Below are 17,848 nucleotides of genomic sequence, written 5' to 3'. Positions count from 1 at the left end.
TTTTTATTGGGGCAGCACGGTGGCTTAGTGGTTAGCATTGTTGCCTCACAGCAAGAACGTCATGGGATCGATTCCTGCCTGTGGCCTTTTCTGTGTGGAGTTTGCATGTTCTCCCCCTGTTTGCGTGGGTTTCCTCCAGGTGCTCCGGTTTTCTTCCTACATCCAAAGACATGCAGGTTAGGTGGATTGCAAATGATAAACTGTCTGTAGGTGTGCATGCAGGTGTGAGTGTGTTTGTCTATATGTGTCCTGTCCTGGGTGTTCCCAGACTCACGTCCTGTGACTGCTGGGATAGACTCCAGCCCCCTGTGAGTCTTAACTGGAGTAAGTGCTTGAAGATGAGTATGTTCTCATTGCTCTTTTTCTATCTTGGTTTGATCTTCTTGTTGTGTGTCTTTTGCCTGCCCCCAGGTTTTCAGTTGCCACAGCAGATCCAGTCCACATCTGCAGTGGAATTTGGCACAAGTTTTACAGGGGGGTGCCCTTCATAACACAAAATAAGTTGTACATTGGAGAAGCACACACACATCTCTTTGTCTTCCCAAGTGCTCTTCCAGCCCATGACTGATCAGGACCTACTGTTTTGTTTCTGAGATCTGACTGGATAAGGTGCACACAAACATGAATGGCTGAGCCTTTCTTTGACCTGTAACAAAGGTCAAACAAACTGGAGGCACATCTTGACCTTTGACCCACATTTCATTCTGAATGGACATACTGAATGAGGTGTGGAGTTTAGTGCCACATGTCTGTCCTGTCTTCTGCACTGTCTGTGTTATTGTGAAATCCCTTGTCTCTTGTGCACTGTCATGGCTTTCTTCCTGCTGTCCTCCTCCTCCAACCCTGTGTGTGTCTCATGTGTGTTATCATGTCCCAGTCCATTTAACCACTCTCACCACCTGCACTCTCTGCTAGATTGTCCCCTCACATTATCTAGAGTTTTACCAAGTTCCCACTGTTGCTTTCCTGCCCCTTCGGTCTCTGGGTAAATATACTGACTGCCTTTCTGTTTCTAACCCAATGCCTGCTTCACAGAATTCAGAACATGCCTGTGCCTGTACAACCCCAGTTCCAATGAAGCTGGAACAGTATGTTTACCACTGTGTTACATCACCTTTCCTTCTAACAGCACTCAATAAGTGTTTGGGAACTGAGGACACTAATTGTTGAAGCTTTGTAGGTGGAATTCTTTCCCATTCTTGCTTGATGTACGACTTCAGTTGTTCAACAGTCTCTGTTTGTTGTGAAAGTGTAGGTACACGGACCCACAACAGGGGGCGCAATGAACGGACAATAGAGAAAGGTGAATAACAAGTTTTACTGTTGTGAACAGGGCACAACCAATACAACAATTAATACTTTGTAAGTCGAAATCTGCTGGTGTTGTGTGGGCAGGCTCGAAGGTAGGAGACGTCCGTCCCCGTCGAACCGGAACCACCCAGATTTCCTCTGCCACCGAAAACCAGGAGTACTGGAACCGCCAAGTCCCGAATTCCCAGGTGGCCACTGCCTTCGCTCGTCGGATCCGGTACTGCTGGCGGGAAAGAGCACAAACACACAGGTATGGGTGCGACAGCACCCAGTAGACGGAGAGGGGAGAAGCCGCCTCCACCTCTTGAAATAATGAAGCAGGAAGGTGAGTACTTATCCAAGCAAGGTGCTTTCTGTAATCAGCTGTCCTGAAATAGTTTAGCAAGGTTTATCAGAGTCCTCAAAATATATACTAGCAGAGTAGGTTACCTTAATCTCAAGGCGATATCTCGGCACTGAGGTGGAGACGCTGTCCTGCTGATATACTCCGTCCTGAGTGCAGTCAGCTGTGTCTAGTAATGGGTGACAGCTGTCAGCCTGACAGCCTTCGTCGGCGGCAGCGCCCTCTGGTGCCTGGAGCCCGCACTCCAGGCAGGGCGCCCTCTGGTGGTGGTGGGCCAGCAGTACCTCCTCTTCAGCGGCCCACACAACAGGACCCCCCCCTCAACGGGCGCCTCCTGGCGCACGGCCGGGCTTGTCCGGATGGCGTCGGTAGAAGTCGGCCAGGAGGGCCGGGTCCAGGATGAAGCCCTTCTTCACCCAGGAGCGCTCCTCGGGGCCGTACCCCTCCCAGTCCACCAGGTACTGAAAACCCCGGCCCATTCGACGGACATCAAGGAGCCGGCGCACGGTCCAAGCCGGTTCCCCGTCGATGATCCGGGCAGGAGGTGGTGCCGGACCCGGGGTGCAGAGGGGTGAGGTGTGATGGGGCTTTATCCGGGAGACGTGGAATACTGGGTGGATCCGCAGTGAGGCCGGAAGCTGAAGCCTCACTGCGGCGGGATTGATGACTTTGACAACCTTGAAGGGACCGATGTACCGTTCTTGGAGCTTGGGGGAGTCCACTTGAAGGGGAATGTCCTTGGTGGACAACCACACTGCCTGCCCAGGACGGTACGTGGGGGCCGGGGCCCGCCGCCGGTCTGCATGTTTCTTCGCCCTCGTCCGGGCCTTCAACACAGCAGAGCGGGCAGCACGCCACACCCGACGGCACTTCCGTAGGTGGGCCTGGACCGAGGGCACACCGACCTCTCCCTCGACCACCGGAAACAAGGGGGGCTGATACCCCAAGCACACCTCAAACGGGGAGAGGCCGGTGGCTGATGACACTTGGCTGTTGTGGGCGTACTCGATCCAGGCCAGGTGGGTACTCCAGGCCGTCGGGTGCGCGGCTGTCACACAGCGTAGTGTCTGCTCCAGTTCTTGGTTGGCCCGCTCTGCTTGCCCGTTGGTCTGGGGGTGGTACCCGGACGAAAGGCTGACCGAGGCCCCCAGTTCCCGGCAGAAGCTCCTCCAGACATGTGAGGTGAACTGGGGACCGCGATCGGAGACGATGTCTGATGGTATGCCATGCAGACGGACGACGTGGTGGACCAGGAGGTCCGCTGTCTCCTGGGCCGTAGGGAGCTTCGGGAGGGCCACGAAGTGGGCCGCCTTGGAGAAACGGTCCACTATCGTGAAGACGACGGTTTTTCCCTGGGACGGCGGGAGACCCGTGACGAAGTCCAGGCCGATGTGGGACCAGGGGCGATGAGGCACGGGCAGTGGCTGTAGCTGCCCTGAGGTCTTCTGATGATTGGCCTTGCCCCTGGCACAGGTGGTACAAGCCTGGACGTAGTCCCGGACGTCGGTCTCCAGGGATGCCCACCAGAAGCGTTGCCGGACGACTGCCACGGTCCTTCGCACCCCTGGGTGACAGGAGAGCTTAGAACCGTGACAGAAGTCTAGGACTGCGGCCCTGGCCTCTGGTGGGACGTATAGTTTGTTCTTTGGTCCGTTTCCGGGGTCCGGGACACGGGTCAGGGCCTCCCGGACGGTCTTCTCCACGTCCCAGGTGAGGGCGGCCACGATAGCGGACTCCGGGATGATGGGATCCGGGGGATCCGACGGTTCCGTTCTGACCTCCTCTTCGTGCACCCGGGACAATGCATCCGATCGCTGGTTCTTGGTCCCGGGGCGGTAGGTAATCCGGAAGTCAAAACGGCCAAAGAACAATGACCAGCGGGCTTGCCTGGGGTTCAGACGCTTAGCGGTCCTGATGTACTCCAGGTTCCGATGGTCAGTGAAAACCGTGAATGGCACGGCTGTTCCCTCCAACAGATGTCTCCACTCTTCGAGGGCCTCTTTCACAGCAAGGAGTTCCCGATTGCCGACGTCATAATTCCGTTCAGCGGGGGTCAACCTGCGAGAAAAATAGGCACACGGGTGAAGGACCTTATCGGTCTTCCCGCTCTGGGAGAGCACCGCTCCTATCCCTGAGTCCGAGGCATCCACTTCAACCACTAACTGGCGGCTAGGATCGGGCTGCACCAGAACTGGTGCAGACGAGAAGCGCCGTTTCAACTCCTTGAACGCGGCCTCGCACCGGTCCGACCAGGTGAAGGGAACTTTTGGAGAGGTCAGGGCTGTCAGGGGGCTAACTACCTGACTGTAGCCCTTGATGAACCTCCTGTAGAAATTAGCGAAGCCGAGGAACTGTTGCAGCTTCCTACGGCTAGTGGGTTGGGGCCAATCTCTCACCGCCGCAACCTTGGCCGGATCCGGGGCGACGGAGTCAGAGGAGATGATAAACCCCAGGAAGGACAAAGAAGTGCGGTGGAACTCACACTTCTCGCCCTTCACAAACAGACGGTTCTCCAACAACCGCTGCAGGACCTGACGGACATGCCGGACATGAGTCTCAGGATCCGGGGAAAAGATGAGTATATCGTCTAGATATACGAAGACAAACCGGTGCAGGAAGTCCCGCAAGACATCGTTTACCAACGCTTGGAAGGTCGCGGGAGCATTAGTGAGACCGAACGGCATGACCAGGTACTCAAAATGACCTAAGGGGGTGTTGAATGCCGTCTTCCATTCGTCTCCCTTCCGAATCCGAACCAAATGATACGCATTCCTAAGATCCAGCTTGGTGAACATCTTGGCTCCATGCAGGGGGGTGAACACCGAATCCAACAAGGGCAACGGGTATCGATTGCGAACCGTGATCTCGTTCAACCCCCTATAATCAATGCATGGACGAAGTCCGCCATCCTTTTTACCCACAAAAAAGAAACCTGCGCCCATCGGTGAGGTGGAATTCCGGATCAACCCGGCAGCTAAAGAGTCCCGGATGTAGGTCTCCATGGATTCGCGTTCCGGCCGTGAGAGGTTGTACAGCCTACTGGACGGAAACTCACTGCCTGGAACCAAATCAATGGCACAATCATACGGGCGGTGGGGAGGTAGCGTGAGGGCCAGATCCTTGCTGAACACGTCAGCGAGGTCATGGTACTCCGCTGGCACCGCCTTCAGATTGGGCGGGACTCGGACCTCCTCCTTAGCTTGGGAGCCAGGAGGAACCGAGGAACCGAGACACTCCCGATGGCAGGTTTCGCTCCACTGTACCACTACCCCGGACGGCCAATCAATCCGGGGATTGTGCTTTAGCATCCAGGGAAAACCCAAAACCACACGGGAGGTGGCCTGAGTCACGAAGAACTCGATCACCTCCCGGTGGTTGCCTGACACCACCAGAGTTACTGGAGGTGTCTTGTGCGTGATTGGTGGGAGTAGGGAGCCATCTAGTGCCCGAACCTGCACAGGCGAGGTAAGAGCCACCAGAGGGAGCCCTATCTCCCTGGCCCATCTGCTGTCAAGCAGATTCCCCTCAGAGCCCGTGTCCACCAGTGCTGGGGCTTTCAGGGTTGAATCCTCATATAGGATCGTGACTGGGAGTCGTGTAGCAATGTGGGTGTGTCCCACGTGCATGTTTTGGCCCACCCCTGGCCCAGTCTCTAGGGGCGGGCGTTGGAGTTTAACCGCTCGGGGCAATCGTTTGCCATATGCTCACTCGAGCCACAAACATAACAAGCTCCGTGGGCCCGCCTCCTTTGTGCTTCAGGTGCCCTAAATGTTGCCCTGCTCGTGTCCATAGCTTCGTCAGCAGGGGGAGCCGTAAGCGCACGGAGCGCCGGAACAGAGGAGCGTGGGGACGGCGGAACTCGATTGGACCCGGAAGGGAGAGGGACGACCCGTGCCTGGCCACGCCCTTCGCCTCGCTCCCGGCGACGTTCCTCTAACCGGTTGTCAAGCCGTATGACCAGATCAATGAGCCCGTCTAAATCCCGCGGTTCGTCTTTAGCCACCAGGTGCTCTTTTAGGACCAGAGACAATCCATTTACAAAGGCAGCGCGGAGGGCAGTGCTATTCCAGCCGGATCTCGCTGCCGCGATGCGGAAGGCGACTGCATAGGCAGCTGCGCTCCGACGTCCCTGTCGTATGGACAGTAATGCGGTTGAAGCGGACTCTCCTCTGTTGGGATGATCGAACACCGTTCTGAGCTCCCGTACAAACCCGTCGTATGACTGAAGGAGCCGTGAGCTCTGTTCCCAGAGCGCTGTAGCCCAAGCGCGTGCCTCCCCGCGAAGCAGATTTATCACATAAGCTACCCTGCTAGCATCAGCTGCGTACATCACGGGACGCTGAGCGAAGACGAGCGAACATTGCATAAGGAAGTCCGCGCACGTCTCCACACAGCCGTCGTACGGTTCTGGAGGGCTTATGTATGCTTCAGGGGACGGAGGAAGGGGCCGTTGAACAACCAGTGGAACGTCATTCTCACACGCAGGGTCCTCGGGAGGGAGAGCCGCAGCGGCGCCCGGAGGGCGCGCTTCCATTTGTGCGGCGAGAGCCTCCACCCTGCGGTTTAGGAGAACGTGCTGCTCGGTCATAAAATCGATCCGAGTGGTGAAAGCGGTGAGGATCCGCTGCAACTCACCGATTACCCCTCCCGAAGCCGCCGCTGCGCCCTGTTCTTCCATTGGCCGTTCAACAGCCGGTTGACGCCCCTCGGGATCCATGACGCTGGCCGAGATATCCTGTTGTGAAAGTGTAGGTACACGGACCCACAACAGGGGGCGCAATGAACGGACAATAGAGAAAGGTGAATAACAAGTTTTACTGTTGTGAACAGGGCACAACCAATACAACAATTAATACTTTGTAAGTCGAAATCTGCTGGTGTTGTGTGGGCAGGCTCGAAGGTAGGAGACGTCCGTCCCCGTCGAACCGGAACCACCCAGATTTCCTCTGCCACCGAAAACCAGGAGTACTGGAACCGCCAAGTCCCGAATTCCCAGGTGGCCACTGCCTTCGCTCGTCGGATCCGGTACTGCTGGCGGGAAAGAGCACAAACACACAGGTATGGGTGCGACAGCACCCAGTAGACGGAGAGGGGAGAAGCCGCCTCCACCTCTTGAAATAATGAAGCAGGAAGGTGAGTACTTATCCAAGCAAGGTGCTTTCTGTAATCAGCTGTCCTGAAATAGTTTAGCAAGGTTTATCAGAGTCCTCAAAATATATACTAGCAGAGTAGGTTACCTTAATCTCAAGGCGATATCTCGGCACTGAGGTGGAGACGCTGTCCTGCTGATATACTCCGTCCTGAGTGCAGTCAGCTGTGTCTAGTAATGGGTGACAGCTGTCAGCCTGACAGCCTTCGTCGGCGGCAGCGCCCTCTGGTGCCTGGAGCCCGCACTCCAGGCAGGGCGCCCTCTGGTGGTGGTGGGCCAGCAGTACCTCCTCTTCAGCGGCCCACACAACACTGTTGTCATATTTTGCACTTCATAATGCGCCACACATTTTCAATGGGTGACAGGCCTGGACTGCAGGCAGGCCAGTCTAGTACCCGCACTCTTTTACTACGAAGCCACTCTGTTTAACACGTGCAGAACGTGGCTTGACATTGTCTTACTGAAATAAGCAGGGACGTCCCTGAAAAAGACGTTGCTTGGATGGCAGCATGTGTTGCTCCAAAACCTGGATGTACCTTTCAGCATTGATGGTGCCATCACAGATGTGTAAGTTGCCCATGCCATGGGCACTAACACACCCCCATACCATCACAGATGCTGGCTTTTGAACTTTGCACTGGTAACAATCTGGATGGTCTTTTTTCTCTTTTGTCCGGAGGACACGGCATCCATGATTTCCAAAGACAATTTGAAATGTGGACTCATCAGACCACAGCACACTTTTCTACTTTGTGTCTGTCCATTTCAAACGAGCTCAGACCCAGAGAAGGCGGCAGCATTTCTGGATGTTGTTGATGTATGGCTTTCACTTTGCATGGTAGAGTTTTAACTTGCACTTGTAGATGTAGCGACGAACTGTGTTAACTGACAATGGTTTTGTGAAGTGTTCCTGAGCCCACGTGGTAAGATCCTTTACTATGATGTTGGTTTTTAAAGCAGTGCCGCCTGAGGGGTCAAAGGTCACGGGCATTCAGTGTTGGTTTTCGGCCTTGCTGCTTACGTGTTGAAAGTTCTCCAGATTCTCTGAATCTTCTGATTATATTATGGACTGTAGATGTTGGAATCCCTAAATTCCTTGCAATTGAACGTAGAAAGACATTGTTCCTAAACTGTTGGATTATTTTTTCATGCAGTTGTTCACAAAGTGGTGATCCTTGCCCGATCTTTGCTTGTGAATTGCTGAGCCTTTTAGGGATGCTCCTTGTATACCCAGTCATGACACTCACCTGTTTCCAAAGAACCTGTTCACCCGTGGAATGTTCCAAACAGGTGTTCTTTGAGCATTCATCAACTTTCCTAGTCTTTTGTTGCCCCCGTCCCAGCTTTTTTGAAACGTGTTGCAGGCATCCATTGCAAATTGAGCAAATATTTGCATTAAAAAAAAGGTTTATCAGTTTGAACATTAAATATCTTGTCTTTGTGGTGTATTCAATTGAATATACGTTGAAGAGGATTTGCAAATCCTTGCATTCTGTTTTTATTTACATTTCACACAACAACATTTAAACCACTTACCTGAGTTGCTTCCTGCAAAGGGTTCCTGGATTGTGTCTTGTTTTCCACATTCAATAATACACAAAGTCAAACATTATTGCCTCCATTAACTGATGGATGAGGGGGCAGCCAGGACTCTGATTTTGTCTCCAATATTCTTTGTGATGTCACTGAGATCAAAGTAAAATTGAATAAGGAAATAAAAGGAAATCACATCGAGATCATCACTGCAATTTGTTCAGCTCTTTCTTGTTTGAAGGACCAGCTCTCTGCAATATTGTATTCTAATCATTCCACTACTTTTGGACATTTCCTTTTGAAGTTCCACTTTTGAAGACATTTTATGTGCTAAAATGTTCTTGACACAAATAAAATCACAGAAAAAAATCCCCTTGTCAACAGTCAGTATCTTACCATATCACACTATGTCTCTATGGCCATGCCTATATCACATGAGCAGGTGGTATTTTGTCCCAATATTATTCTGGTAACAAATACTGTGAATGAGACCCTACTCAGCACTTGACTTTTTTGAATTGTGCAAGACAACCACAGCAGAAGATGATGGCTCAGCTAAGGTAAGACTAACTGTATAATCACTCATGTAAAAAAAGGTTCTTGGCAGTTAAGTGCGCTTGGTTCCCGGTTCAAGGCCACCCCGTCCCATTCTCCATGCAAGTTGCAGTTGGGTCAGGAAGGGCATCCGGCATAAAACTTGTGCCAAATCAACATGCAGATCCACCTCAGATCTGCTGTGGTGAACCCAAGTGAAAGCAAGCGAGAAGCATAAGGGACTTACATACATTTAATGGGGTAAATGTGCACACTTTTAGTTCCACATTGAAGTTGTCTATGCAGCTCGGCACTTCTAATGGATGCTTTTGCTTGTTCAGGGTAAAAAAAAACAAACAAACAAACAAACTCTGACTTCTTTTTACCCAGGACACTAACATTAATGAGTCAGTTAACTTCTGTCTGCTAAAGTGGGTGTTTGTTGTAAATAATGCAGATAAAATTCATTTTTCTCCTGAGTGAAATTAATTATAAGTTATAGTAATTATAAGTGTAGCCTCACATAAGTCATCCTGGTGTTTTGTCATAAAATCTGATGACCTGTTTGACTTATGGAACATGTTTAATATGTTAAAGTGTGATTAAGCAAAGGATAACTAGATTAGAGATGATCTGTCAAACAAAAACTGCTCACTTTTTCTAGACATCAAACACTGACAGCAATTTTAATTCCAGATTGCAGGATAACTTCAGCCATCTGTGTGAGTTTCAGTACAGATGCACGCTAGTGTGATGAAGCATTTATTGTGTGTGTGTGTGTGTGTCTATATATGTGTGTGTGAGAGGTGATGGTCTAGTAGTTAACTGTTGGGCCTCAGACCAGAAGATCCTTAGTTCAAAACCCAGCCAGACCAGAAAATCACTAAAATCTTGAGCAAGGTCCTTAATCCTCTAGTTCCTCCCAGTGTGTAGTGAGCACCTTGTATGGCAGCACCCTGACATTGGTGTGTGTGTGAATGGGAGGCATCATTGTAAAGCGCTTTGAGCTTCTGATGCAGATGGAAAAGCGCTATGTAAATGCAGTCCATTTACTATGTATTTATGTGTCCAAATTAAAGAATACCATTCAAGTTCCAACAAAGCATCCAGTTTCAGGACAGCTTCTTGTTTCTGTAAGGCACCATTGAACGTCTGTGAAAACAAAGAGCTGTGAATTACGCAATGATTAAGGAAAACTTTAAAATCCGCCTCTTTGGCGTCACCAACTGCCAGTGTTTTCGGAAGAACACGTTGAAAAGTCAGACAGGATTTTCCTGTCCAGTAGCCGTTGACTATACAAGTTCTGGAAACAAATACGCTGTTGAAGAGAAGACCACAGGAAACATCAGACAAAGCCTCTGTGAATTAGTGACTGAAAATAAGTCACATTTCCCATCAGCTTTGAAGAATAACATTTTGTTTGGCTCTCAAGAATAATATCAAATGACCTGGCTGGCATCGTAAAACAAATAAAAATAAAAATCCAAAGCTGAGCACAGATTGGTTGACACAGCTTAGAGTTATACAACAAACAGATATAACAAAATGAATGCATGTAACTGTATTTGCCCAGGAGGGGGGCTGTTGCGCCAAATATCAATCAATCAATCAACAACTTTATTAATCCCACAAGGGGCAATTTCACAAGAGTAGTCTGTTAAAAAAAAAAACCCACAATAACATAACATATAACATCAATAAAACAAATAAAAACAGACTTGAGTTAAAATGAATAGCAAGAATAAATAAATAAATAAAAACATGACAGACCTATGGAGCATTTAAAAGTCAAATCGCCGAAGGGATAAAAGCTTTAAAAACTGGTTGGTTTTACAAACTGGGGAAGCATAATGGCGTCCTGAAGGAAGCAGAGAAAACGCTCCTAAAAGAACAAGACCTGACAAGAACAAGATGCTTTCAGCCTTCCGGAGGATCTGTTGATTACAGAAAGAGTCTCTTTGTTTCACTCCGATAATCTTTGAACAGATTTTAACAGTGTTGTTCAGGCTGTTTCTGTCTTTCACTGAGAGACTGTGAAACCAGCAGATCAATGAAAAACACAAAAGACTCATTAAAAAACTGATAAAAATGACAAAGGATGACAGGCCTGACAGAAAAATAATTAAATTCACGGAGAAGATAAAGTCTCTGCTGTCCTCGCTTCACAATGGTGTCCGTGTTTACATCAGACTTCAGCTTATCATCAAAAATAGTCCCCAAATACTTATATGATGTGACAAGTTCCACTTTTTCATTGTGTATGATACACTCCTTGGCCCACATCCCCAAATATGGCATGGAATCACGTGTAGCTAGCTTACAAGTGGACGTTACCATCTTCTCTTTCTCTTTGTACTTGGCGCTAACGTAGAGCAGCACGTTATGAACTGTTCAATAAAATATGTTGTACGTGGCAGCTGAAGAGACAAACATATGAACGTTTGCTCACTCCTTAGAATGATTATTCCGCAGCACAAGGTAGGCAGAAGAAAAAAGTCTACCTGTTAACAAGGGTTTTGAAGAAGTGTTAGATATTAGGTAGACAACCTAATGGTGCAGAGTTTAGCGGACGTAGCTAGCTGGGGTCCTTCTCTCTGTACAAAGGAGCAGTTTACGCTAATGTCGCGGTTGGGCAATTCTATGTTCACTGAAGTAGAATCAGAGCAAATTTTTAATGGTGAGCTAAAATACTGTTTTTATTGATTGCTTTTGTTTCCTATTAAATTGTGAAGTTACAATAATGATAATGTGACATGGAAAAAATAACTGTGCAGTTTTGACATTTGCCTGCTTCTCAGATGTATCTCAAATTAGCATGTGTCACCAAGGTTATTTAGCTTAAATCGATGACTGGATGTCCTTGCTGAGAGGTCAGTTTGGAGGATCCTTCGGTTCCACTGGAATAAGTTTGTATCAAATTAGTGGTTACCCAAAGAGGCTCAGATGAGGAGTATCAGTTGCATCATAAGGGAGTGACAGCTACATTTTGTGGCAAGTTTCTCCGATCTTGATCTAACATGTAGGTGCCTTAGTGTTGAGGACCTCAGTGGCTGAAGAACGCCACGGATGCCCAAACCTGGGTGGTTGCCCAGGGCAGTTCTGTAGTGTGGAATTTTTTTTTTTTAAATGCAGCAAATTTCATGAGGCATTTTCTCTAAAGTGTGCCTTTGTTTAGAAATCAGGTGTGTTCTGCACAAAGTGAAAGGTGGATTAAAATCAAAACAATTCATACATATAGTTACAGCACATTGATTTTATTGCCAAGAACAGAGTCAGTACAGCTTTTTAATTTCTTTAAAAATTATGCAACTGTTGTGTCAGAATGGTGCAACATTTAGAAATGCACAAAATGCAAGCAGAGCACATAGTGTTAAAAGAGAAAACGTTAAAATTGCAGGTTTGGTTTCAGGAAATTAAAGAACAGAAAATCACAGTTGTCACAGATCAACATATGAAATCGCTTTGGTTGAATCAATAACAGATTTTAATGCAACTGCCTTTTTTCCTACCACTCTCTTTGTGGCTCGTAGAATTGACCATTCCACTTAAAATAAATGGGTTCTTCTTTTAGGTCAGCGCGAACGCGGTTCATAACAGCAACTTTAGCCTTCTCCCTGTTCTCTGGTGTGTAGGTTGGGGAGGTTGGTGCTGCTGCATTTTTAATTTCAGGATCATTTTTGAGCAAGTTGCTCAGACTCTCGGGCTCAGCACAGTTGCCATAGGGCCACTTGGCATCACTACTTATGGGCAAACCAAACATATTTGAACAGGATTGGCATGGAGGGATTACGTCCCCCTTACGGATATTAAATGCTTCGCATCTCACATACTTTGGAATTTTGAAGGTACCATCAAATCTGGGGTTCTTCTGCATTCCTGGATAGTAAGTCATCACTGCGCTAGCCACGTATTCCTCCCAGGTGCTGCAGCAGGAAGAACCTATCACAATTTGTCTTTGTTTTCGAGTACTGGTGGACATGGAGACCCCATACTGCCTGGCTTTGCCTGTGTTGCGGTGCTGACAGATGCAGATGGTGGTGGAGACCAGGTATGTAGGATTCAGCGTGCCAGCAAACTCTTTCAGAGTAGTTTTTATGGCATCTTCGTTTTGTTGTTCCTTCAGCTTGACAACCTGAAAGCAAGTACAACTACTGTCAATCTGTGATTCCCCAAAAACCAAAATGACTTCCACCAAGCTGAAGAGCTGGAACGAGCTTCTCACATACGATATGTACTTGAGCACATTTTTGCACCTGTGAGCATATCGATCTTGTACGTCAGTCACCCTGTAGATTGATTCTCAAGGGATGTGCAATGGTGCATCAAACTACAACCAAACTGATGTGAAGACACAAGTTAGAAACAAAATAAAAATAAAATGTCACTCGGGAGGAGCTCGGAGTCGAGCCGCTGCTCCTCCACGTCGAAAGGAGTCAGTTGAGGTGGCTCGGGCATCTTTTCCGGATGCCCCCTGGACGCCTCGCTGGAGAGGTGTTCCGGGCACGTCCCATTGGGAGGAGGCCCCGGGGAAGACCCAGGACACGCTGGAGGGACTACATCTCTCGGCTGGCTTGGGAACGCCTTGGGGTTCCCCCGGAGGAGCTGGGGGAGGTGTGTGTGGAGCGGGAGGTCTGGGCGGCTTTGCTTGAGCTGCTGCCCCCGTGACCCAACTCCGGATAAAGCGGAAGAAAATGGATGGATGGATGGTTTAAAAAAAAATACATTGATATTTTGTTCAGTATTTTAACTGTCCCGGTTTCTCCAATCACAGCCACAGAAGCCTATCAGTTGTCTCAGGTGTCTTGGTGCTTTCTCTCACTAGTCTCCTTCTTACACGGCCACTCAGTTTTTGAGAACTGCCTCCTCCAGACAGATTTATCGTACAGTACCATACTGTTTGTATTTCTTAAAGATCGATGGAAATTAAGTCCAAGTTGACTTGCAAATGTATCCATCCCGTCTTGTCTAAAGAAAACTGGCTGTAAAAGTGATTATTTACTTTAAATTCAGTAGTAGCCAATAACCGTGCCCAACATATGTTATGGCATGATTTTTTTTGTTTCACTTTATGAAAGCATTTCCTTTTATTCTTGTTGCCAAATAACTTTTATTCTTGTTGCCAAATAAAATATTTTTGATTAAACAAACTGCTTTGTTTGTATTAATTTCTGACCATATGTATGAGGTCTATTAGAAAAGAAACCGACAGTTTTATTTTTAAAAAAAAACTATATGGATTTGAATCACGTGTGATTACATCAGCCAAGCTTGAACCCTCGTGCGCATGCGTGAGTTTTTTCACGCCTGTTGGTGACGTCATTCGCCTGTGAGCACGCCTTGTGGAAGGAGTGGTCCAACCCCCTCGTAGGATTTTCATTGTCTGAGAAGTTGCTGAGAGACTGGCGCTGTGCTTGATCAAAATTTTTTCAAGAACTGTGAGGCACATCCGAGTGGAGACCATTCGAGAAATTCAGCTGGTTTTCGTTGTAAATTTTAACGGCTGATGAGAGATTTTGGATTGTTTCTATCGCTGTAAGGACTTCCCACGGAGCGGGACGTCACGCAGCGCTCTGAGGCGACGTCGTCATCCTGTTTTAAGCTGAAAACCTCCAAATTTAAGCCTCTGTTGACCCAGGACGTCGTGAGAGAACAGAGAACTTTCAGAAGAGGTCGGAATCAGCAGTTTATCCGGACATTCCACTGTTGAAGGAGATTTTTTTACTGAAAGACGTGCGGATGGATTGGCGCGACGGCTCGTCTGCCACAGGAAAAACACCTCCGTGTTGATAACCATTTGTAAAATCCAGGCGGCTTTTGGTGGCTTTCAGTTGAGTGAGTATCTGAGAAATTGTTTAACAGCAGGGCATGTTCCAACTTGTCCTTAAGGCTTCCAACTGAGGTGTTTTTCCTGTGGCGGGTGCGCCGCGCCGGCTGCGAGCCGACGCACCAATCCATCCGCACGTCTTTCATAAAAAAAAAATCTGCTTTAACAGTGGAATGTCCGGATAAACTGCTGATTCCGACCTCTTCTGAAAGTTCTCTGTTCTCTCACGACGTCCTGGGTCAACAGAGGCTTAAATTAGGAGGTTTTCAGCTTGAAACAGGATGACAACGTCGCCTCGGAGCGCTGCGCGACGTCCCGCTCCGTGGGAAGTCCTTACAGCGATAGAAACAATCCAAAATCTCTCATCAGCCGTTAAAATTTTCACAGAAAACCAGCTGAATTTCTCGAATGGTCTCCACTCGGATGTGACACACAGTTTTTGAAAAAATTCTGATCAAGCACAGCGCCAGTCTCTCAGCAACTTCTCATACAAAGGAATTCCGACGAGGGGGCTGGACCACTCCTTCCACAAGGCGTGCTCACAGGCGAATGACGTCACCAACAGGCGTGAAAAAACTCTTGCATGCCCACGAGGGTTCAAGCTTGGCTGATGTAATCACACGTGATTCAAATCCATATGTTTTTTTTTTTTAAATAATAAGGTTGGATACTTTTCTCACAGACCTCGTATATTCAAATGTGTACATAAAATTATAGGGGTACCAAAAATTTTGTCCATGCACATTATGTACCTCAAAATAATCTGTGACTAAAATGATGTGGCAGTAAATAAAACTGCTTTTTAATCATGTAATAAGTTTTTGTTCATATATTCACATTTGATTTAATTTGATTCATTAAAATGCTATCTCACCATGTCCAGCACGCATGAAAAAGGACTCCTCTGGGCCACCATGGAGGAATAACACTTAAAAGGTTGAGGATACTTGTCTACCAGTAATTCATAGACGTCCTTATCAGTCACAATGGCGTCTGGGGGAATTTGGGGAATGGTGATTCTGCCCAAAAAGAAGATGCTGTGTAGTATCTGTTAAGTAGAAACAAATAAAGTTATTAGTTATTTTCTTTGGTGTGTGTTTGTAAGAAGCCAACATAAAATACAAACCTCACAGCAGTGGGAACAATAATTTTTTTTTTTTATTAGTTTCATAACGTAGATTACCTCATCGACTAAATATCTACTTCCTTTTGGCTGGTTCGCCCAATCCAGCATCTGCTCGATAATTTTGATGGCATTGCTTCTGAACTTATCAACTTCTTCCAGGTATTCTTCTCTTCTAAAACAAGATTTAGCAATTTTTACTTGAAACTCTTAAAGGAGACCTGCATTGAAAAAAATGCAGTCAGATTTTTTGAACGAGATCCTTCTGAATGTAGTAAAATAAATCTGCAAGCCCAGATCTGTCATTCAACGGAGAAATCTTCATTTGAAAATGACAAATTTACAGCTAACATTTAGTCCTCCGCAAATTGTCTCTCTCATCATGGACGCTGCCAAGACGTCACGGACAAGACCCTCTCCCAGCATGCATTGCGCCAGTTGTAATTTGTGGATTTACGTCAGTTTGCATGTGCACCTTTTTCTTGTGTTATACGGAAGATCTACTTTTTTAAAACTTCATATTGTCTTGCGGTACGCTTGGTGAGTACACATTTATTGTGCTTAAAATTATTTTTGGGGACTTTTTCATACGCCCGTTTGATTGAGTGGTGTCGCACTGAAAATCTACTGTCTTTCGCCTCCGGTGTACCATCGTGGGCTACGGAGGCGAGACCCGCAAAGAATCCAAGTCATTAAAAAGATATAAACCTCTCTCAGCGGCCACGGAGCTCTGCAGCTCCGATTACCGAGACGTGCGGCACTGCGGATTTTGCCGCAAGAAGTCTGTCCTTGCGGGCAACAGGTGTCACCGGCCGCTTCGTATTAAAACGGTAAGCATAGTCTCTGGACTTGTGCCAAGTTGGCTGCACCTCCATTCAGTAGACAGGGACGTGTCTGCAGCTGCACAGCAGACACGGGGGTGTGAGTGGCCCGCGGCGGCATTTAACGAGCGCATGCACTCGGTAAGAGCATCAAGGGCAGTGAGAGCGAGGCGTCGGGGAAGAACGGCGCCCGCTGTCGATGTCGCTCGCTGCTGATCTGAGCATGCAGACCGGGCATGCAGAGCTGTATCTCACATTCAGTGAAGCTTACTTTTGGATGTTGAAACCAGGATGTGTATAACAGTAACATTACTAACAGATAAAATCAATTTCAATGCGGGATCAGACTGAAGGCGGGAGCGCGTCGTCTTGTCACTGACGTCATGGAAATGATACGGATGTAAAAACTTTCACGGAGGGCTAAATTTTAGCTGCAAATTTGTCATTTTAACGAAGATTTCTCCGCTGAATTACAAATTTGGGCTTACAGATTTACTTTACTGCATTCACAAGAGTCTTATAAATACATATCAGCTATTTCTTTCTGAAATCTGACATTTATTTCAATGCAGGTCTACTTTAAATATTGTTGGTTTGTCAAAAATCAGTCGACTCACCGTCTCCGCTCTGCTTCAGTCTCCTATCACAGTAATAACAACATAAGAATAATTCAACATTTAGTAATCTGTTTAAAATAGTATTAATAAACTGGTTTAGGACACTTAGAAGCTGCTACTCACCATCACTGCTGGTAGTCAAAACGGAAAATTAAAGAAACTTCCTTGATTTTTTTTTTTTTTCAATTTTCACGAAACCCCGCCTACAAAGTTGCGGTCATGTGATTGGCTGGCTGGTTCCCGCCTCCACCCGTGCCCACATTTTGACCCCAACTGGGAAGTGCAGTTCCTTGACTGGCCGCTTGAGGCTGAGTCCAAAACAGCACATTCCCTTAGAAGCCCATTTAAAATGTGCAACTTGAGAGCAGAAATAAACATCTTTACAACTTTGTACAAAAACTGGCTTTACTGGTTTTGGTCTCTGTAGTTTCCTCATCATGACAACTGTACGGGCAGTGAATTAATTTTTCTACCTTCTTACTTTGAGACATTTTAATTAAAATTCTGTATGATTGTGAGCGTGGTTGCTTTAAGTGACAGTGGCTGTCCATCCACTCACTCGCTTTTGTGTCTGTCTGGAGATTTTTAAGATT

The 17,848-nt window shown here is 47.5% G+C and overlaps 1 protein-coding gene across 1 annotated transcript; it reads right to left on the bottom strand.

The window, feature by feature from the left end:
- Positions 1-12,103: 12,103 nt before the first annotated feature.
- LOC117501752 lies at positions 12,104-17,457 on the bottom strand. Its single transcript, XM_034160711.1, has 5 exons — positions 17,379-17,457; positions 17,256-17,278; positions 15,878-15,992; positions 15,569-15,742; positions 12,104-13,002 (listed from the first exon to the last, which is right to left on the bottom strand). Exons 1-5 carry the CDS (start codon positions 17,379-17,381, stop codon positions 12,376-12,378), a joined length of 942 nt encoding a protein of 313 aa, XP_034016602.1. The 5' UTR covers positions 17,382-17,457; the 3' UTR covers positions 12,104-12,375.
- Between the last annotated feature and the right edge of the window lie 391 nt (positions 17,458-17,848).

This window comes from Thalassophryne amazonica, chromosome 20, assembly GCF_902500255.1.
Source record: "Thalassophryne amazonica chromosome 20, fThaAma1.1, whole genome shotgun sequence".
Classification (NCBI taxonomy): domain Eukaryota; kingdom Metazoa; phylum Chordata; class Actinopteri; order Batrachoidiformes; family Batrachoididae; genus Thalassophryne; species Thalassophryne amazonica.
The sequence above is the reverse complement of the archived record's forward strand: the minus strand, read 5'-3'. Positions and strand labels throughout refer to the sequence as shown.

Bases quoted from the DNA above. Each gene is read 5' to 3' on its own strand.
- LOC117501752 (XM_034160711.1), bottom strand. The intron at 15,993-17,255 runs GTGAGTCGACTG...ATCTTGTTTTAG, and splicing joins ACTGAAGCAGAGCGGAGACG to AAGAGAAGAATACCTGGAAG. The intron at 15,743-15,877 runs GTAATCTACGTT...TCTACTTAACAG, and splicing joins GTAGATATTTAGTCGATGAG to ATACTACACAGCATCTTCTT.